This window comes from Pteropus vampyrus, unplaced genomic scaffold, assembly GCF_000151845.1.
Source record: "Pteropus vampyrus isolate Shadow unplaced genomic scaffold, Pvam_2.0 Scaffold262, whole genome shotgun sequence".
In the NCBI taxonomy this organism is placed as follows: Eukaryota; Metazoa; Chordata; class Mammalia; order Chiroptera; family Pteropodidae; genus Pteropus; species Pteropus vampyrus.
This window is the reverse complement of record NW_011889043.1, coordinates 2,262,854-2,283,753: the sequence shown is the minus strand read 5'-3', so window position 1 is coordinate 2,283,753 and position 20,900 is coordinate 2,262,854. Positions and strand designations below refer to the sequence as shown.

The window sequence follows — 20,900 nt, the reverse complement described above, 5'->3', positions numbered from 1 at the left end:
GGGCGGTTGTTAAGGCGACCGTTCGTGACGTTGCGCCACCAGGCTGAGCAGCCCCCAGATGATTGGCTAGACGATCGGACGATCCTTTCTCATTGGTCGCAGGCTCGTCCGGCTCCGAGCGTGCGTAAGCCGAAGATTTCTTCCGCCCCGCGTCTCTGGAGACAGACGGAGCGCCGGCGCGGGGGTTAGGTGGCCTCTAGTGAGATCGGGAGGTGAGTCGGACGGTGGCCGCGAAGAGGGGCTCGGAAGGCGGCAAGCGGGACGGTGGTGAGTGGGAGCGAGATTAGAGCGGCGTTGGTGGCGGTTCTCGAGCTCTGCTCGGCCCTAGGAAGGAGCGGCCAGAACCTCCTGTGGACCTGGCGGGAGCTGCAGTTGTGGCTTTGAGGGTGTGGGGGCCCTGTCCCGCGGGGACTGCGAGACGTCCTTGAGGTGCGGCTGGCGGAGCGGCGGCCCGCACTGATATCAGGGGAACCTGGGGGCCAGGCTGGGCCTGAGCGGCGGGCGGCGGGGCGTAGTAGCATTTGCCTCCCCTGTTAGATGTAGGCAGTGCTGGCTGAGCTGTCACGATCATTGGGGCGGAAAGGGTGCCAGGAGGGTGACCTTGAAGGCCCCTCCATTCTGGAAATGCTGAGGGGCTAGGGAGCGGCCCGTCCGGTGCAGGTCCGAGAAGGTCCATCCGGTGTAGGCGTCCATGCCCAGGCGGTGCTGTTCGTCAGCACCTTTCTTTAAAGTGATGGGAAAGATCTCTGTATGCGGCGACTAAGTCAGAACCATTAAGGAACCGTGAGGCTGCACAGACATGTCCTGTTATTTTCAGGAGAAACGGGCTGAAAGGACAGAGAGCCTAACATAGGGAGTCTCCCAAGGACTTAAAAGATTCGTGTGTGCGTGCGTGTGTGTGTGTGTGTGTGTGTGTGTGTGTGTGTGTAAGAGGCGTAGTCTCCTTGGTGCTTTTAGTCAAAACATTTAGGTTTTTCAGAATTATTTGGTTTTAGTTAGGAAAAACTTACCTTTGAGGTTCAAATATAGAACAGTCAATTTCTGCGGTAGAAAATTGATGTACTCCGTCTTAAATGGTCATTTGAAATATTTCAGGGCTTGAAGATATGCCTTCTTGGTGCTGTAAAGTTATAGGAAAGATTCGTTTCCAGGCTGTGTTAAATCGTGCATAATATCAGCATCTCACAATCTAGAGAATGTATTATTTGTTTGCTTGTGAATTTTTCTCTCCATGCAATGAAAGACATTTTATCTTTTAGAGGTGATCTAGCTAAGGCCTGGAATGTCCATTGGAAATGGATAGATTGGATTTTGAGGGACTTCTTTGTTGTAACATATTACCAGAATTTCTGATAAAATTGGCAATAAGGACAAATGGGAATCAGTAACATGAAAGTTAAAATAATTGTGCAAAAATTACATCATTAACATGAAAACTCTCCAGGGGCATGAGCATTTCAAGATGAACAGTGTGCACACATGTGCTTTTTTAATTCTTTTATGATCTAGTTTCTAGACCATGGATAATCACATTTATATCCATATCGTTTTAGGTTGACCCACATGAAATTGCTGATATTTAAAATTTGGTCATTTTTTTACCTACAGAAATAGCAGTTTCACATAGTTCCACTCAATACTTTGTCAAAGCTTTGGAGCTCTAGCTTTGTAAATAAGAGTGATGTGACTTACAAACAGGTAGCATATAATAGAATTGGGTGTAGAATCCAGGTTTCCTGATTTCCAGTGCAAGAAATTATTTTTCCTCTAAGATGCTAGGTTGAGCAGCAGAATGCTAGATTCTGTTGGAATTAAAAATGGCTTAGTATAAGGCGGGGTGCTTGCCTTCAAAGAGACAAAACGTACACAGCAATTAATTTGAGAACAGTGTAAGGTAGTATATAATCAAATACTGGAATGTGTAGCACAGGAGGAATGCTGAGTGGGAGGAAAGAATTAGAATGGGATGCCAAAGCATCCTTTTCTGCAATTGGCCTTGGTAGGTGGTTTTTGTAGCATATTGGATTAGAGTTTGAGGATTCCATTGATTTTAAATTATCCATTCTTTTGAAGAATCTGAAATGTTTGCGGCATACTTCAGCCTGAACGCGCAAGGCATACATATTGCCTATTTAACTTGATTTTTAAAGTAAAATTTATTTGTATTGCAACATGGCATAAAGACTGCCTATTTAATTTGCATGAGCCGTCCTGTAGCCTGCTAGTGCCACTTGCAACTGCTGATGAAGGTAGAAGATTGGAGTCTATGGCATTTAAGTGCTTTGCATAATCACAGAGAAATGGGGAGGGTGCTCATGAGAAACGAGAGTGTTTATAATTATGGTTACTTTTGATACACCTGTGTACATTCAGTTATTTCAGTTTGTATTTCCAAATAGGTCAGGTTCTCTGTATTTGGCAGTGGTTCATAGGATCATATGTATTTCTTCTCCTGAATGTTACAAAGATGATTTTACACCTTAGAAAGAAATGTCACAGAATTGACAATGCTACCATGAAATCTTTTTGAGGAAAAACATAATGTGCCTAATATGTAATTGTAAGTTGATAATGCTAAACTGATTTGTGATCAAATTGGGGGGTGCCTTCCTGTTAGCAGCTCAGATTTTAATTTAACTGAATTAACTTTTAAATAGTGAAGGATATGTTGACTCAATAGGGAATAACCTAAATTGAGCGTTTTTTAGGGAAGGAAGTGTTAGAAGTTATTTTAACCTAGATTTGAAATGTGTGTATAGTTAATTTTCTGGGACATTGATGCCAGTTGATCCTTTAGAGTGGTTTGTAGGGTTGTTTTTTTTAATATAAGAAGTTATGTGATAGGAGACTATCATGAAAATCTAGCCTCGTATGAGGCTTATGATTATAATGAAGTAGGATTTGATTCTAAGATATAAATAATAATCTCCAATACCTTAAGTACAAGTCTCTTCTAATTTAGTAGAAAATAATTTTGTTATTGATATTCATTTTCCAGGATAGTATATAAAATGTAGCCTCTCTTCCCTACCCATTGCATTCAGCCTTTAAGTGGGGAACAAGAAGGGGGGTGGTTTGTGTCCATTTCTTGTTGAATTTTTTTAAAAAGTAATCTTTAGGTCTGTTTCAAGAAGTATCAATTAAATGCACACTACTGTAGTTTAAGAATTTATTTTGAATTAAGCAGGTATATATGTGCAAGGTGCTGGAGAATAATGAATAAGACTCAGAGAGGAAGGTTGAAAAGCATGAATAAACACAGGCAGATGCATGCCACATTTGTATATCTTAGTGAATGCCAGCCTTTTAAAATAGAGATCCACAGTAAGAAATACATAGTTGGAAGCCAGTACACATATACATGTATAGTTTTATGAAGCAAAGTTTCAAGAAGTAAGCTTATCCATACTACTTGTCTTATTACCCACAGCTATTTTTTCTATGTTATTTTATTTAAAAATGTTTTTTTCTGATTTAAAATTGATTTCGTGATCTAATTGATCCAATAAAGGGTTGTGACCTGCAGTTTGGAAACCAGATATCTAGACAGTAGTCTTGTATGCTTGAGATGTAAAGAACATAGAAGACTACCTTGAGAGATGATGCCTTTTTATTGTCTGTCTTCAATAAATGAGTCCCTTTCTTGGTTATTACCAAAAATGTGAGATTAATTTGAATTCTTGCTTGTGTGTCAATCAGTGGGCTTACTTTTTAAATCTTAATTTTAATTGACTTTTTATGGGTAGTTAATAATGCTTTATCATAAGTATTAATTTTAGAGTGAGAAGTCTTACAAATAAGTTCCTGTATTGGAGATCAGTGACTATATTAGATATTTTTTATTTTATTTTTATTTTTATTTTTTAATTTATTTTTTAGGCGAGGCAACCCTTGGTTGACCTCACAGATTGCAAGGACCTTGTCAGCTTACAATCCTTTATTTTTTATTTTTTACAGCTACAGCACCTGGTCTTTCTAGGTGATCTCCCATCCAAGTACTAACCAAGCCCAACCCTGCTTAGTTAGCTTCCAAGATCAGACAGGATTGGGCTCATTCAGGGTAGTATGGCTGTAGACTAGATATTTTTTAATCATAGTATCAAAATTATTATTATTATTTAGCCAGCAAACATGGGAAAGTTTACTCATGGTAGTCATTATATCAAAATTACCTATATGTTCTGTTGGGAATTTTTGAATGCTAGAGATACTGTTTTAGCATGTTGATAAGCTGTAAAAGTTTATGAAAAGACTTCTCTCTGGTGACAGCAACATTAGGAAGGTTTATTAAACATCGTTTGGCTAGTGACATTAGGCCATATGTTGGATGGAATGTTAAAATGTAATGAGCCCCTCTCTTGCTTGAGGAGCTTTATAAACTAAGATAATGGTTTATAGGAGGACACTCAACGAGTAGATTCTTTCATATTTACCTTTTGCATAACCAGAATGTAGAGAATGAAGAGGATGCTTATATGCATTTTACATAAGGGTAATAAGAAAATAAATGTGAATAATTGCTTCTCATTTTATTTTCTGCTATATTGCTCTCCTCCTTGGTTCAAGTAATATCAAGGGCTGAGATATTTGTTTGGTTCTATCTTAAATGGCTTAATTCATACAATTTGTAAGAAATAGCTGTTAAGTTGGTTGCTAGTGAATAATAGAGGATTTAAGTGTTGTAAGTAAAGAATTAATAACAGAGCCTTCTTATTTTAATTTAATAATTATTTTCCAAAATTATAAAGAGCATTATCAAATAATAATATTTATATGTACAAGACCCTGTGCATACAAAAGCAGGTTTTACAACTTACTTTTCCTTGAAATCTTTTCTTAAAAGTACAGTGAGCTGTATACTAAGTGTTCATACATAATATTCCTTCCAGGATTCAAGGATCTGTAGCTACCATGTTGTCAAGACTTTTCCGAATGCATGGCCTCTTTGTGGCCTCCCACCCCTGGGAAGTCATAGTAGGGACAGTGACACTGACCATCTGTATGATGTCCATGAACATGTTTACCGGTAATGATAAGATCTGTGGTTGGAATTACGAGTGTCCGAAGTTTGAAGAGGTTTGTGAAATTAATTTGATATCGACTCAAGTAAATTACATTTTTATTTTCTAAAGAATATCTCCTTTTAGAGACCATATTATCAAAAAAGTTATGAGTAAAATATTTTAGTATTCATGAACTTACCTCAAATTTCCATTTACTTATAGTATGGAAATGTACTAGAAATACTTTTCTTTTGCTTTTTCTACTTTAGAAATATAGCTTTTATAAGAGATTAACAATGAAAATGATTGGCTTAAACTGGATTGTTTAAAAATTGGGTTTTAAAAAATTTGGATTTAATTTTTATTTGCATATTTAATATTTTTATTTGAATCGTGCTTACATTTATTTTATAAGATGTAAACTAATGATGCATACAAAATAAAAATTCTTATATTTTGGTTGTTTTGAAAGCTATAGCTATGGTGATTTTTTTCTATTTTTCTCAATAGGATGTTTTGAGCAGTGACATTATAATTCTGACAATAACGCGATGCATAGCAATCCTGTATATTTACTTCCAGTTCCAGAATTTACGTCAACTTGGATCAAAATATATTTTGGGTAATCATTTTATACATTTAATTTCTTGACGGGCCATCAGATTTTTTTGTATTTGCTATAGAATTGTACCTGTTCAAATCATGTATACATAAATGTGTGTGTTGCTTAAAGTGTGCTGCATGTGTTTTCTTATTGGGAGTTAGACATTCTGATATTTGAGACTTTAGTATTAACCTGGAGACAATAATATTATTTCTTTCAGAATGTTGTATGAGACTGTAATTATTTGTGTAATAAAGGATGAAGTTTTTTTAGTTTGTTGATTTTGTCATTTTAGGTATTGCTGGCCTCTTCACAATTTTCTCAAGTTTTGTATTCAGTACAGTTGTCATCCATTTCTTAGATAAAGAATTGACAGGCTTGAAGTAAGTATATTTAAAGCATAAGTATACTTTTATTTTCAAAACATATTGTTAAGAACTTTATAACTTTTCTTCATATTATAAAGTTGCAATATATAAATTTTCAGAAGTTTATAGAAAATATGAAGAAAATTTTCATGTAATCATTTAGCTAACTTTAATACTCATTAACATTTAGGTATATATGCTTTCTCTTTTTTTTTATATTTAAAGAAAATTTCTAAGATCATATTATATACACTGCTTTATAACTTCTTTATGCCTAATAATTATCAAAATCTTTGCATGTCCTTAATGCTAAACTGAATTATTTATAATGGCTGTCTAGTATTCACGTGTATGATGAATATATTATAGTTCATCTACTTAATCCTATAGGATTGGATTATTAGGTTATTTAATTTCCTCCATTAATAACAACACTGTGATGAATGTCTTTGTAGCTAAATTTTTGTTCATATTCATAGTCATTGTCTTAGGATACATTCTTAGAAATGAGATACTAACTGTGTAAGTTTTTAGGACTTTCGAATGCCATTTTTGCTAGTTTACTCTCCAGTAAGGTTGTTTATAGTTTATCCTTCCACAAGTAGTGATTAATGAAAAAATATTATATGTATATATTGTACTTTTTTCCCCCCATGCTAATCCAGAGAGACATTGTCTACTAAGGATGATCATTTTGTATAAAACTATCAAAATGTATAAATATATTTACATTTTAAACAAATGTTTTGATCAACTAAAATGTTTAACTTTGAGGATGCCAACGGAGTATAGGGTATACCTTCTGGTCTGCAAAAATGTACACATACTAGAGGGTCATACAATGTATGGGGGAAAAAAGTTTTGTTTTAGAAAGGACTTTTTAATCCATATTTTTCCTTTGTTAAATGTAGTTCATCATCTTGATTTTTTTTCCAGTGAAGCTTTGCCCTTTTTCCTGCTTTTGATTGACCTTTCCAGAGCAAGTGCGCTAGCAAAGTTTGCCCTCAGTTCCAACTCACAAGTAAGTATTATTTGTAAGACATAAATGTTAATAGTATTTATTTTTTCTGTTTTTTTACATAAATAGGAAGAGTTAATAGAGTTTCTCCATAATTCAAGATTTGGGAATTGCCTACAATTGTAGTTTAATTGTCAAGTCCTAAGACTGGTCTTCCTATGTTCCTTAGGAACTATCCTATTTATCTAACAACTCCTTTATAATTTCATAACTCCTGGAATTTGGAATATTACCCATTTTTCTTTTTGAAGGTTTCAGAAATTAAGCTAGTATTTTGGACTTTTGGATAAGTAAGAATATCTACCTAGTGAAACATATTGGCGAACAAAATAGAATCTAAGGTAAGAGAGTCTCAGGGTAGATTTATTTCTAAGCCCCTTGAAAACACTAGAATAATTTCCCACCTAAAGATTTATCCTGATGTTCATTAGTCACTGTAAAGAACTTAGCATTTTTAGTAATCTTTCATCAGGGTATCTGAGTATAAAATAGCGTGTCCTTCTGCCCTGATTATGTATTTGCTGAATATTTATGATAATTTGAGCAAGGATATGATTTAGGTTTCATAATACTAACGTGGTCTCAAAAAATTTACACCTAAGGACTTCTATCAATGGTAGCTAAAATATAAAATGTTGTAGGATTTAATTATATGAGATTTCAATCTTAGGATTAAAATACCACCTCAAAGAGATCTTTTCAAGAAATATTTTGTTCAATAGAAAGGGAAAGCAGGGCACGGTTGTGTGTATTTTTTAAAAATCCTCTATATTAACATATTTTGCATTTTGAATGCCTGTTAGTCTTATCATTACTATATATTTTATTCTTTGCATAGTAAGTTAGATTTCAGTAGAAGCTCTAGCATGCTCTCTAACCTTTTAAAAAATTGTTTTGTACTTTATTCTCATGAATATGTTTGGTCTATATTTTAGGATGAAGTAAGGGAAAATATTGCTCGTGGAATGGCAATTTTAGGTCCCACATTCACCCTTGATGCTCTTGTAGAATGCCTTGTGATTGGAGTAGGTACCATGTCAGGTTTGTAAGCAATTTTTAATACATTTTAATAAATTTTTAATAAAGAGAAAGAATACCTTAGAATGCATTGGTTATTCTTAAATCTTGACTTTTAAAAAGCTGATATTACTGTTAAAATTTTTTAATTGTATGAGTATGTGGTTATATCTGACCTTATGTCTGTCTGCTCTAATATTAACTTAGTAGCAGCTTATTGATTTGTTTTCTACTCTTGTGATCTTTCTGTATACCACTTTTTTGATGACTTAGTAGTATTTTTATTTGTTCTCTTGACTGGTTTTTAACTAAGATTGTATTCCAAGGCTTTTCTGTAAAGTACCTCCTAGCCCCTGCTGTTGCCTAAACAAATTTAAGTGACTTGATTCCTTGCGTATTAATTGCTATGTAGAAGATAGTGCAAGATTCAGGAGTTGGACAGAGCTAAGTTAGATCCACCTAATAGGAAGGTTGGGAAAATTTAATCAGACAGTATGTAGTATATCCTTACTTGGATAGTAGAAAATTAGATATTGAATAGCAATTTAATATAGGACAGAAATTATGCTCTGGCATGCTGTTGTCGATATCATTAGGACTAGATTTCATGGCTTTCTCATGAAGGCCACACTTAAGTAAATACAATTCTAGTATATTTCCTGGTACCTTAGTGCCCTCAATAAGGGGCTGCTTCTTTCAGAAGTAAATTATCTAACTTTTAAGAGAGTAGTTAGTTGTCATTAGTTGAGGTCTCTTCACCAGGGTATTATATTAAATATATATTACAATTCAGAAAATAAAATATAACTGAGTTTTTTGTATTCTAGTTGGTAGTTTTTATAGGAAAAGGGAATCATTTTTTATTTATATTTTGAAACATTTTATATTTAACGTGAGTGACATTAGAAAAATGTTTTATATTCAGGTTTATTTGTAAAGTGAGGAAGTAAGATTTGGTGATCTAAATCTTTTCCAGTTCTGTAATTCTGTTACTTTCTATTGGAGAAGATTACTAAATGATACTTTAAACATTTTGTAGTGAAACAGTTGTTAATTTTGAGTCTTGAGTTTCCTTTTTGCATTATATCATTTTTTAAGCAGATCAGTGAAATTAACCAAAATTATTAGAACATCAGTAAATATCATAGAGGTTTTACTGAAGTTAGAGTTCAGTAGTACAAATAAAATATTTATTATGATACTATATCAGGAATGGCATAATTGACAGTACATTTTACTTTTATAAAAAATCTTTTGTCCACAGGTGAATTGCTTTTAGGGTAACTAGTGGGATTGGATCAATAGTGTAACTGTGGAGGGTTTGCTCCATTAGATACCCGTATCGCAAAACAGATAGTACACTTAAAAAATAGGGATTATCAAATATGCATTAAATGCTACCTCTGTGCCCGGCATTGTGTTGTGGGAGACATGGGAGGGAACAAGGTCTCTGCCCATGAGAGTTATTCCTCTGAGCTCTCTGGCTTGGCATCACCTCTGAGTTCCTAAGTCTTTTTCTGGTAGATGGCAAAGAGATTAACATACTAATATTTTCATGTATTTGTCTACCTATGTGAAGAGTGCTGTATGCAACATCACAAATACACATACTTTATTCATTGTAAGTTTAATTTTTCTCTAACTAGGGGTACGTCAGCTTGAAATTATGTGCTGCTTTGGCTGCATGTCAGTTCTTGCCAACTACTTCGTGTTCATGACTTTCTTCCCAGCTTGTGTGTCCTTGGTTTTAGAGGTAAGAGCAGTTCTTAATAATGACATTAGTAGAAGAATAATATTTCTCATTATATCAGTTCGCCTAAATAAAATCAATACCTTCTAATGTAACACTAACTTACTTTATAGCTTTCTCGGGAAAGCCGCGAGGGTCGTCCAATTTGGCAGCTCAGCCATTTTGCCCGAGTTTTAGAAGAAGAAGAAAATAAACCAAATCCTGTTACTCAGAGGGTTAAGATGATTATGGTAATTACATAGTTTTCTTCTCCCTTCAGTATCTTGAGTTCCAGTGTCATATTCTGCTTTTCAATTTCGTCTATTTTGTCTTTTTTTCCTTTTTTTGTCATCTTTCTACAGTTTTTGGCTATTTCACTGATGTTTCTTTTCCCTTTTTTTTCCTTAACTTGTTTCTCCTTTCTTTAAGGCTCCTGGTCTTTATTAGCATCTCTCCCTTAAACAAATTTTTCAAGTTCTTCCATTTTATCTCTTGTTTGAAAACCTATTCTTTGCAATGTTGTCAGTAGTTCAATGGGGCCACTACTTTAGTCACACAGCAAGCTTGGGGCTTTCTTTTCATGGTAAGGGGAGGCTATGGGAGATAGTGTCTGGTTATCCAGTTGCTAAGGATGAGAAATTTAGGTTTCACTGATATGCGGAAGATACATAATTTAAAAAATTTTTATTTCAGTCTCTAGGCTTGGTTCTTGTTCATGCTCACAGCCGCTGGATAGCCGATCCTTCTCAAAACAGTACAGCAGAAAATTCTAAGGTTTCTTTAGGATTGGATGAAAATGTGTCCAAGAGAATTGAACCAAGTGTTTCCCTCTGGCAATTTTATCTCTCTAAGTAAGTTACCTGAGACTTACTTTATTGTATCTTAATCATGGTACTCTATGCTACTGCTACTAGAAGTTTAGGTTGTGCCTTTTATATTTACGAGTAATAATGTTTTAATTTGCTTTCTTTTATTTAGAATGATCAGCATGGATGTTGAACAAGTTATTACCTTAAGTTTAGCTCTCCTTCTGGCTGTCAAGTACATCTTCTTCGAACAAGCAGAGACAGAATCCACACTCTCATTAAAAAACCCTATCACATCTCCTGTGGTGACCCCCAAAAAAGTTCCAGATGATTGTTGTAGACGTGATCCTATAGTGGTCAAAAATAACCAGAAATTCCATGCAGTGGAGGAGGAGACAAAGATAAACAGAGAAAGAAAAGGTAATTTTTCACTCTCTTCATTTTCCGTTCTTACAATGCTAATTTGTCAAGAAGTTGACTTATGTTCAATGTTGTGAGATTTCTTTTGATCTCTTCAACAGTCGAGGTTATAAAACCCTTAGTGGCAGAAACTGACACCTCAAATAGAGCGACATTTGTGGTTGGTGATTCCTCCTTATTTAGTACTTCACCGGAACTAGAGACACAGGAACCTAAAATTGAACTTCCCAAGGAGCCTCGGCCAAATGAAGAATGTATACAGATATTTGGGAATTCAGAGGTGAGGAAAATAAAAGAAACTCAAGCTTGGTATTTTTCTTAAGAAAAGGAGCTTTTTTTTTTTTAAAGGAAGAAAGGAAGCGATAGCTATTGAGTATCTGCTAAGTTCTGGGCACCATGTTGCATGATTTATGGGTACTGGTCTTATTTATTCCCCACAACCTTGCCAGATAGATGGAATCATTTCCTTTTTTTTTAGATGAGAAGGCTCCAGGAGATTTATGTATTTCCCGAAGTAATACATCTGAGAAATGATAAAGCTAGTATCAAGAGTCCAAGATTTACTGACTCAAGAGTCAGTGCTCTTTCTACTTTTTTACTGTTTATCATAGAGATGAGCAATTACTGTAGTCTCATATACGTGTTGAAGCCTAGAAGAGGTATAATATAGAAATGAGCCTCAAAGGTAGAAGAAAGGTTTTTTGTTTTTGTTTTTGTTTTTTAAAGTAAGCTTGATGCTTATGAGAAAGCTTATTTTACCTTCTGCCTACATGACCTTATGGGTTCACTCATGTTTTAGCATGACCTTGTCTTCCATCCTTATCTTCTTAATCTGTTTCATTTCTCGATTTATGTGCGTATGAGTGGGAATATGTGTTGTGTTTGTTTTTCTTTATCACTTTCCTTTCCCTCATTCCTATTAACATGTGTACCAATATCTCAGCTGTCTTGCTGTATTCAGGGATAGCAAAACTTATAGGGTAGATGTCAGAATTTTAATTATGGATTTTTTTCCTATGGACTTTACTTGCAAAATTTAGTGTTTTGGTCTTATATTTGTTTAGTTTTCACATTTTTATAAAGAATTTGCTTTCATTTTGATATTCCTATTTCTACTCAAATCATCTTTAGAATTCCAAAGTCATTTGGGTTCTCTTCTTATTTGTGTTTTGTCTTTATTGAGAGCATTGTTTGTATTAAATGATTTATTTAGTATGAATAATAGGAAATACAGTTCAAGTTTTTTGTCATCTCTCTCCCTCAACCCCCTCCCATTTTTTTTTTCATTTCTTTAGAAAGGTGCAGAATTCCTTAGTGATGCTGAAATCATCCAATTAGTCAGTGCTAAGCATATCTCAGCTTACAAATTGGAAACTCTGATGGAAACCCATGAACGAGGTGTATCTATTCGCCGACAGTTACTTTCCAAAAAACTTCCAGAGCCTTCTTCTCTCCAGTATCTCCCTTATAGGGACTATAACTACTCCTTGGTATGTAATTTTCTTGATTTGAGGAGGTTTATTTTGTAACTTTTTAATCTTTAGCTTTTTATAGTTTATAGTTTTTTTCTTGACTGGTCTTTTATTGTATATAATTTTATAAAATATTTCCCTTTTTTTCTCCATTTTACTGCAATTTTATATTCTGCTTATGATATATATAGGTCATAGAAATTCAAAATACTTTTTCTGTTGTTTATAGTCGTTACTTAAATATTTTAGTATCTTATGTACTTTTAAAGAGTAAATAAAAATTTTGTTGACAAATACATGAAAGGGTTAAGTTTGAAGAAAGTTATTAATGATGAGGGCTGTATATTTGCAATATAGATTTTCACTTGGCCCCTAACTTTACCTTTTAGGTGATAGGAACTTGCTGTGAGAATGTTATTGGATATATGCCCATCCCTGTTGGAGTGGCAGGACCTCTGTGCTTGGATGGAAGAGAATTCCAGGTTCCAATGGCAACAACAGAAGGTTGTCTTGTGGCCAGCACTAATAGAGGCTGCAGAGCAATAGGTGTAAGTTGGCATTTATATATTTGCCTGTTTTAGGATACACTAGGCCAGTTGATGGGTATAGATTTGGGGACAATCGAGGACACCTTTTGGGACAAGCAGAATTGTTGTCAGGATAATATGTGCTTCCATAATATACTTTGCATAGCTTGGTGGAGGTGCCAGCAGCCGAATCCTTGCAGATGGGATGACTCGGGGTCCAGTGGTACGTCTTCCCCGGGCTTCTAACTCTGCAGAAGTGAAGGCCTGGCTTGAGACACCTGAAGGGTTCACAGTGATGAAGGAGGCATTTGATAGCACCAGCAGGTGTGTATATGGGTTTGTAAGTGCATTGTTTATTTCAAACCAGTGTGCCATCTTCTTTGATCGTTAAACGTAACTGTTAACATATTGCCTGCTTAAAATGACATAACAAAATATCAACTTTAAATCCATTTATTCTAAATGAGTAATAGTAATGCTTGGTTTGGGGCAAAGGAGCAGAATGTTAATCCAAATGAATACTTCCATAAAGGTAAATTAGAAAAAAATGGTGTTGGCTTTACAGGGCTCACTTTGATTATGCTGTTACTTTTTCCTAGAAGAATTTTGACTTAGAATTGCCCTAGGGCTGAATTGCCTGAGAAAAAAGATTTTGGAAGCGGGATTGAAGTAAATATTGGTGTAGAAGATTTACTTTAAATACAGAAAATTAAATTTATCAAGAAGTATAATCAATACAAATGATAACAACCCCAGCATAGTTCAAGCTTATATTCTTGCTTTTACTTGGACTTTTAAAATTTATCTATGATGAAATAGCTGTCTGTAGCTCTCCCTTCTTTCAGCACCTAAGAATGAAGCAGCCTGTATAGTATTCTAATACAATGTTAGGTTAAAGAAGAAATTACACTAATAAGTAATCTCCATGAGGTTTCTCTTATGTGTAGAATGAACCAACTAAACTAAATTTTAAGGTAACTTCCATCTTCTTAAAAAAATAAAAAATCTTTGCTTTTTTTCTTGACAGATTTGCACGTCTGCAGAAACTTCATATGAGTATAGCTGGGCGCAACCTTTATATTCGTTTCCAGTCCAAGTCAGGTGATGCCATGGGGATGAACATGGTTTCAAAGGTAAGCATGGATAGACTATAACAGAACTTGAAAGAGTGATTATTCCAGGAGAGGGTAACTCAGGTGTCAAGGCGACAGGTAGGGAGCAGACTCACTGTCTACTTTATGCCCTCTTGTACTTCTAATATTGTGCCATGCACATCCACTAGTACTCAAAGTGTTACGTGACTGTAAGATTTTCATTGAAAGCTAAATATTGATTTATGTAATTCATGTTATATAAATCAGGCATTTGTTTACCGGCGTTGTTTGTATCTGATATATTTAATTTAGACTTGGCATTGTATATGTTCTGGGTCTACTCAGGGGAGTTGGGAAAAACCTTAGGGTTAGCACTTTAAAATTTTGTTTTATAAACCATGAAAGCTGACCTATTCTAGAGACTTGATAAGTCTTATATTTAAGAGGCCAAGCTCATGCGTATAGTCTGGTTATTTTAATTATCTCCTTATAAGAAGATTATATATGTCTTACGTTTTATTCTACTGATATGTTATTTACCAGACACAAATGTAAAATGTTAAAGTCAGTTAGGCTAGCAAATATTTTTTGGTTTAACTATTTATAAGGACTATTCAGAAAGAGATGATAGTGACTAAATGCATAAGCTTTAAAAATTGCCAATAAACAGTAGTACAGTGGTTTCTTAAAAAGAATAAAAGTAGAATTACTGTGATCTAGCAATTTCACTTCTGGGTATCTACCCCAAAGAACTGAAAGCAAGGTCTCAAAGAGATAATTTGTACACCCTTGTTCATAGAAGCATTATTCACAATAGCCAGAAGGTAGAAGCAGCCTGAGTGTCCATTGATGGATGAATGGATAAACAAAATGTGGTGTTTATATACAATGGAATATTATTCAACACTAGAAAGAAAGGAAATTCTGACATATGCTAAATGTGGATGAACCTTGAGGTTCACTTGCTAAGGGAAATAATCTGGTTACAAAAAGATAAATACTTTATGATTTCCATTTATGAGGTACCTCGATTAAATTCAGAGACATAAAAAGTAGTATGCTGGTTGCCAGGGGCTGAGGAGAAAGGGGAATAGAGAGTTATTATTTAATGGGTATAGAGTTTCAGCTTTGCAAGATGAAAAGAGTTCTGGAAATTGGTTGTACAACAACTTGAATGTACTTTAAACTACTGAACAATCAGTTACCTTGAAAATGGTTAATGTGATAAATTCTATGTTATGTGTGTTTTACCACAATTAAAAATTTTTTTAATTAGCCACAAGTATGTTTTGGGTTATTGAGGAGTGGTTAACTGAAATAATTTCACTTAGTTGGAAGTCATTGGAAGTCTTTTTTATATTTTATGTAATGTAAATTCCAACAACTTCCCATTAACAACAAGATTTATTTTGATGTTTGACTTATGTTTGCAGGCTTGGTCACTTGGGGTTGTAGGTAACAGTTTAATAACCAGAAGAGGCAATTTATGAAACCTTGGTCATGAGTTGGGTTACTCACTCCTCAGTGACATGAATATGAGTATTCTTTTTCAGTATTTTTTAATATTCTCATCTACATTCTGTTCATCAATCACGACGAAGAAGTTCACTTTTATCCCTAGACAGAAACATTAGGAATCTATATCTGCTTGAGAAATTAGTCACTGATAGTTAATAAAACAGCTGTTACTTTAGTTTCTTCGAAGTATAGTTATTCGAAATAATAATATTAATATAGCTATTGTAGTTAGAAGTATTAGTATTATTAGATACAAATAAAGCCTCTGGTCTGTAAATAACTTTGTGAATTTTAATGTAATTTTGTTGTTGTTGTTAATAGGGTACAGAGAAAGCACTTATAAAACTCCGTGAGCATTTTCCTGAAATGCAGATCATAGCACTTAGTGGTAACTATTGTACCGACAAGAAACCTGCTGCTATAAATTGGATAGAGGGAAGAGGAAAGTCTGTTGTTTGTGAAGCCGTCATTCCAGCCAAGGTTGTCAGAGAAGTGAGTGATTGGATAAATATTTCATTTTGTTAATCTTTAATTGGATTAAAAAATTGGAGAAATTGTAAGTAAAGTTTAATATGTGGGCGTATGTTTCACGTTAAAGATGAAGGTTTTATCATGCTCGTGTGTCTGCCTATGACATTCATAGGAACAAACTGAACTGATACTCTTTATTGCGTTAAGAGCTTAAATGAGGTGATGTCTAAACTCCCTTGTTTTCTGGAGGTACAGAAAGAAAGATCTGGATAACACACCCCTGAATCTCTGTGGGAAGATGTGAAATGTGTATAACTCTGTTTTCTAGGTATTAAAGACTACTACAGAAGCTATGATTGAAGTCAATGTGAATAAGAATCTGGTGGGCTCTGCCATGGCCGGGAGCATTGGAGGTTACAATGCCCATGCGGCAAACATTGTCACTGCCATTTATATTGCCTGTGGACAGGTGAGGGTTCCCGCCTCCACTTCCCTTCTCTTTTATTGTTCTAAGTAAGAGAAGTTTTATATTTTTCCATTTTTATTTTATTTTCTTTTAGGATGCAGCGCAGAATGTTGTTAGTTCAAACTGCATTACTTTAATGGAAACAACTGGTCCCACAAATGAAGATTTGTATGTCAGTTGTACCATGCCATCTATAGAAATAGGAACTGTAGGTGGTGGGACCAACCTGCTCCCTCAGCAAGCCTGTTTGCAGGTATGACATATCGGGCACAAAGTCCAGGGATCTCTAGCCTATTCTGAGCTGCTGAGATTCTGCATATCACTCACCTCAATATTTTAGCAACCTTTTTATTCTTTTGTTTCCCTTAAGCCTAATTTAGTGTGTCCAAGTAAGCACATTCAGGCATATGCTTAGTAAATTGAGAAAGTATATTAAGAGAGCAAAGAATGTTTATCTACTCTGAGTAAGGGCACTGCCAGCCAGGGTGTGGATGTTATGTTAACTGTGGTGTATACATTGTCAGTACTGGCTGCCAAATCTTGGAAATTTAGTACTTTTAATGGAGCCTAGTTCTATGCCATTGTAGTCACCCTTATGTTAGTTGCTTGAGTAGGAAGTTGTCGCCATGACTTGAAGGATGAGTCCTGCTCTGTCTCTCCCTGGCTGCAGATGCTAGGTGTTCAGGGAGCGTGCAAAGACAATCCTGGGGAAAATGCCCGGCAGCTTGCCAGAATTGTGTGTGGTACAGTAATGGCTGGGGAGTTGTCAGTGATGGCAGCATTGGCAACAGGACATATGGTCCAAAGTCACATGCTTCTCAACAGGTAAGACTTAAAGATTTATTTAACATGTTTCCCCTGTACTTAAAATATGCAGTATAAAAATCTACTCTTCAGATACAATAGTCTTAACTTAAACTTCTGCATTCTTATTATTTTGTATATCTCTACTTTGTCTTTGTTTGCCATAGGTCAAAGATAAATTTACAAGACCTCCAAGGAACTTGCACTGAGAAAACTGCTTAAGGAGCCTGACAGTTCCGAACCGAAACACGGGCGTTGGGTTCTAAAGGACTGACATAAAATCTGTGAATTAAAAAGCTCAATGCAGTGTCTTCTTGAGGATGAATAGATATGATCAGTGAGACGACTGCTTGGTGTTTGGCTCTTTCAGACAAGTCTGAGGTCCTTCTTTCCGTGCAGATTCCTCAGATCCGAAGACAGTTTAGTGCTTTACATGCTGTGCTCTTTGGAGAGATCTCAACATGAATATTATGCTTTAAAGCATCACAGATGTTAATCCACAGCTCACTTCTGAAATAGAACACAAGCTGGAAAGAAGTGTTTTCTTTTGATGAAATTCATGGAGTTCATGGTGATCAGTGTGAGATTGATCCTCCTCCCACTCCTCCCACGCCTGAGTTGAAAATGGATTTTTAAATTATATTGTAGCTGACAAAACTCATGATTTCAAAGTTAATTTATTAAGCCTGGGTTGTAGAATTTTAAGAAATAAGAGCTAAGTTTATTTTTTGTAAACTAATACTTCATTTGGTGCTGGTCTATTTTGAGATTCTTTTGGGGTAGCCAACATGATTCTTCGGAAGGGGACCTGCTTTCTTCAAAAGAAGAATTACTCTTATTCCCCAACTGCAGAATAATGTGCTAAGCAGTGCTAAATAGTTCTCTATCAAGAAAACAAATCACTGCATTTATCTCTGCAGGCTATTCAGAGATCTCTTGTCGAAATATAAATGTTTGTCTAGATTGGCTATAACGTATCTTTCAACATAAGGCTTTAAGAAACAGAGTTTTGTGCTCTCAAAGATACAAGAGCTCTTAATATTGCTTAGACAAAGGAGACTCTCTCTGTTTATCAAGGACTTGTATACAAGTCTATGACCTCTCAGAACTCAGAGGTGGAAAACACAGGTTTGAAAGAAAAATACCATTTCTCTAAGCCAACTTTAATTTCTTAAAAGATACTTAAATTTATTTAGCTGAAAAATCTAGATAGTTTTTTTGTAAAGAATTGTGTCAAATCTATATATGTTGTAATGGAGCTTCTTATGCTAGGAGTTTATTAAAAGTGTTCAAGAAATAAATAAAAATAAACTTGTATACTGATAAAATACTGTAAGCTTAGGTCAGAGAAGAATGGTGTTCTTTAATTGTCCAGGAAACCCTGGCTTGCTTGTCGAGCCTAATGAAAGTGTACGTCAGCTTTCAGAGCCAGTGAAGGCACCATGTGAATGGCCCCGGAGGAGCATGCCTTGCTCGTTCCTGTGGCCAGGAGGTTGGTGACTGAAACATTCACACAGTGCTCTTAGATGGACCCATAAAAGCTCTTAGCTTTCTCAGGGGGTCAGCAGAGGTGTCGAATGTTATTTTTTTTAATGTACAAGTTTTGAATAAGTAATAAAAAACTCCTTATTTTGTATTACATCTAATGCTTCAAGTGTTGGTCTTGGAGAGCTGATGGCTTGTGTAGATGATGGACTCTGAAAAACGTTCCAGTAATACCATGGCAGCATGGGGAGCCTCTGAATGGTTGTATCCGCAGCATTGTTGTGGAAGCTTGATCTTTCCTGTTTGTAAAGTTTAAATTGCTTTTGTTGTGACTTTTCAGCCGGTGACTTCTTATTTATCTGAACTTTTCATGGAAGTGGCAATGAAAAGTATTTTGCATCTTCATTTTGGTGATTGTAACCAATATCATCTCACTAAATTGTTTTGTACAATTACTAAATTGTATACATTTTGTTATACTTTTTTTTTCCCAGTTCCAGTAAATTATGAAAAAGAAGTGAATACTACTAAATGTAAGCAGTAACCTTTTTTGTTTGGATTAACCCTCAGCCTGAGGCCTGGAAGCTTGTAAAGTCTGGCCAGAGTGGTAACCTGTAATTCATGCTATTGGTGAATTATGACCTGTAGGTGAATTATAGGTCATAATGATGAGCATTTATCATTCTGTATTATATTCCTCAACTTTGCAACATTAATGGTAGACTGGTATTATATGTTCATTAAAATTATCTTCCTTATACTTAGTTTGATTAATTCGGATTTAGTATCTCAACTGGACTACTTTTAGATATTAGGGGTCTGAGGGTTAGTGGAAAGACATAAATATGGGGTAGTCAAACCAAATGGCCATTGTAGGTGTGCATTTAGGACGTATCAGCTGGAGTATAGCTTAATATAGTTCAGGTCGGCCTTTTTAAAAGCCGATTCCCATTTACTTGCAATTATTGACTACACTTTCTGCTGTAGTTAGAAAAGGTATGTATGAACCACTAAGAACCAAGACCCAGATAATAAATCAGTTTGTATTTTTCTCCCCAAATGACACTCGATCACTTGTATGGTCTGCCTCCTCCAGAGTGAAGCAGGCCGGACCGGAGACAGTGAAGGATTTCCATCCCCTTTTCTGTTTGGGTGATGTGATGAGCAGTGAGTTGCATGTGGCAGGACAGGTTTTTTTTCTTCATCTTAGGAAAGGATAGAGAATTAAACCCGAAGGAAACATCTCACATTGTTGAGGTCTTGGCTCAAACAAGAGGATGCAGAGCAGCAAAACACCAAAACAAATCCACTATGTACAGGAGGTTAAAATAAGCTGTAAATTTATTACAGAACAATTTTTTCAAGACCAGTGTTTCTCTAACCTTCAGTTATGGCCAAGACTCGAATTTGTTAATAATCATCTTCATTCAGTTAGCAAAGATAATTAATGGATAACCTCTAATAGTGGAAACCAAGAGAAGGTGGCAAATGATTTAGTTTACAATTATGTTGTAACTTCTTTTTCAGTGTAATGGAATATGTTTCCCCCCACCTCCCTCTTTCTTTTCCTTCTAAGAAAGTTTGAGAGCTGTTGAGGGAGGTATAGGCACTCTTGTGTCCAGATAACAGTTGTTCCCTAAGTCCTATAGAAGAGAGCCTTGTGCTAACAGCTGGAGTTAGGAGGTAGAACACAAAAGACCACGTTAATCCAGTGCTTCTCCAGCTTGAGTGTGCAATACACTAACCTGGTGGCCTTGGCAAAACAGATTGCTGGGCTCCATTCCCAGGTTTTCTGACTCCCTTGCTCTGGAATGGGGCTAGGATTTTGACAGTTCTATTGATGCTGCTGTTGTAACAGTTCTGGATTTCAGTATGAGGTGCACACTATTACTGAATTAACGGTATTAGAAAATGCAGTTTATTCAGAAGCGCACAATTTAAAAACACCATGGAGAGATCAAGTGTTGGTTAATAAGAATTAGAATTAATCTTAGAGAGATATAACAACTAGTCAATTAGGAAGTATGTTATTTGAGTTGGTGTCTCCCCACCCTCCACCCATGACCACCTTCCTTCCACAGACAACTCTAAAGGTCTC

At 35.5% G+C, this 20,900-nt stretch overlaps 1 protein-coding gene and 1 pseudogene across 2 annotated transcripts; one reads left to right on the top strand and one right to left on the bottom strand.

Moving 5' to 3' along the window:
• Positions 1-86: 86 nt before the first annotated feature.
• HMGCR (3-hydroxy-3-methylglutaryl-CoA reductase) lies at positions 87-19,324 on the top strand. Of its 2 annotated transcripts, none has more exons than XM_011375140.2 (20): positions 87-212; positions 4,890-5,076; positions 5,514-5,625; positions 5,903-5,990; positions 6,912-6,996; positions 7,929-8,034; positions 9,657-9,763; positions 9,874-9,990; positions 10,433-10,590; positions 10,718-10,965; positions 11,067-11,245; positions 12,261-12,455; positions 12,827-12,985; positions 13,131-13,288; positions 13,992-14,097; positions 15,898-16,068; positions 16,376-16,516; positions 16,608-16,766; positions 17,184-17,338; positions 17,485-19,324. In XM_011375140.2, the coding sequence occupies exons 2-20, from the start codon at positions 4,912-4,914 to the stop codon at positions 17,537-17,539; spliced, it is 2,664 nt and encodes an 887-aa protein (XP_011373442.1). In that variant the 5' UTR covers positions 87-212; positions 4,890-4,911; the 3' UTR covers positions 17,540-19,324. The 2 variants fall into 2 exon arrangements, with proteins under 2 accessions (XP_011373442.1, XP_011373443.1); XM_011375141.2 differs by having other exon boundaries at positions 136-267; positions 17,485-18,958.
• On the bottom strand, positions 3,955-4,077 carry LOC111729473 (annotated as a pseudogene).
• Positions 19,325-20,900: the final 1,576 nt, after the last annotated feature.

Bases quoted from the DNA above. Each gene is read 5' to 3' on its own strand.
- HMGCR (XM_011375140.2), top strand. From the start codon at position 4,912: ATGTTGTCAAGACTTTTCCGAATGCATGGCCTCTTTGTGGCCTCCCAC. The intron at 6,997-7,928 runs GTAAGTATTATT...TCTATATTTTAG, and splicing joins CCCTCAGTTCCAACTCACAA to GATGAAGTAAGGGAAAATAT. The intron at 16,069-16,375 runs GTGAGTGATTGG...TCTGTTTTCTAG, and splicing joins CAGCCAAGGTTGTCAGAGAA to GTATTAAAGACTACTACAGA.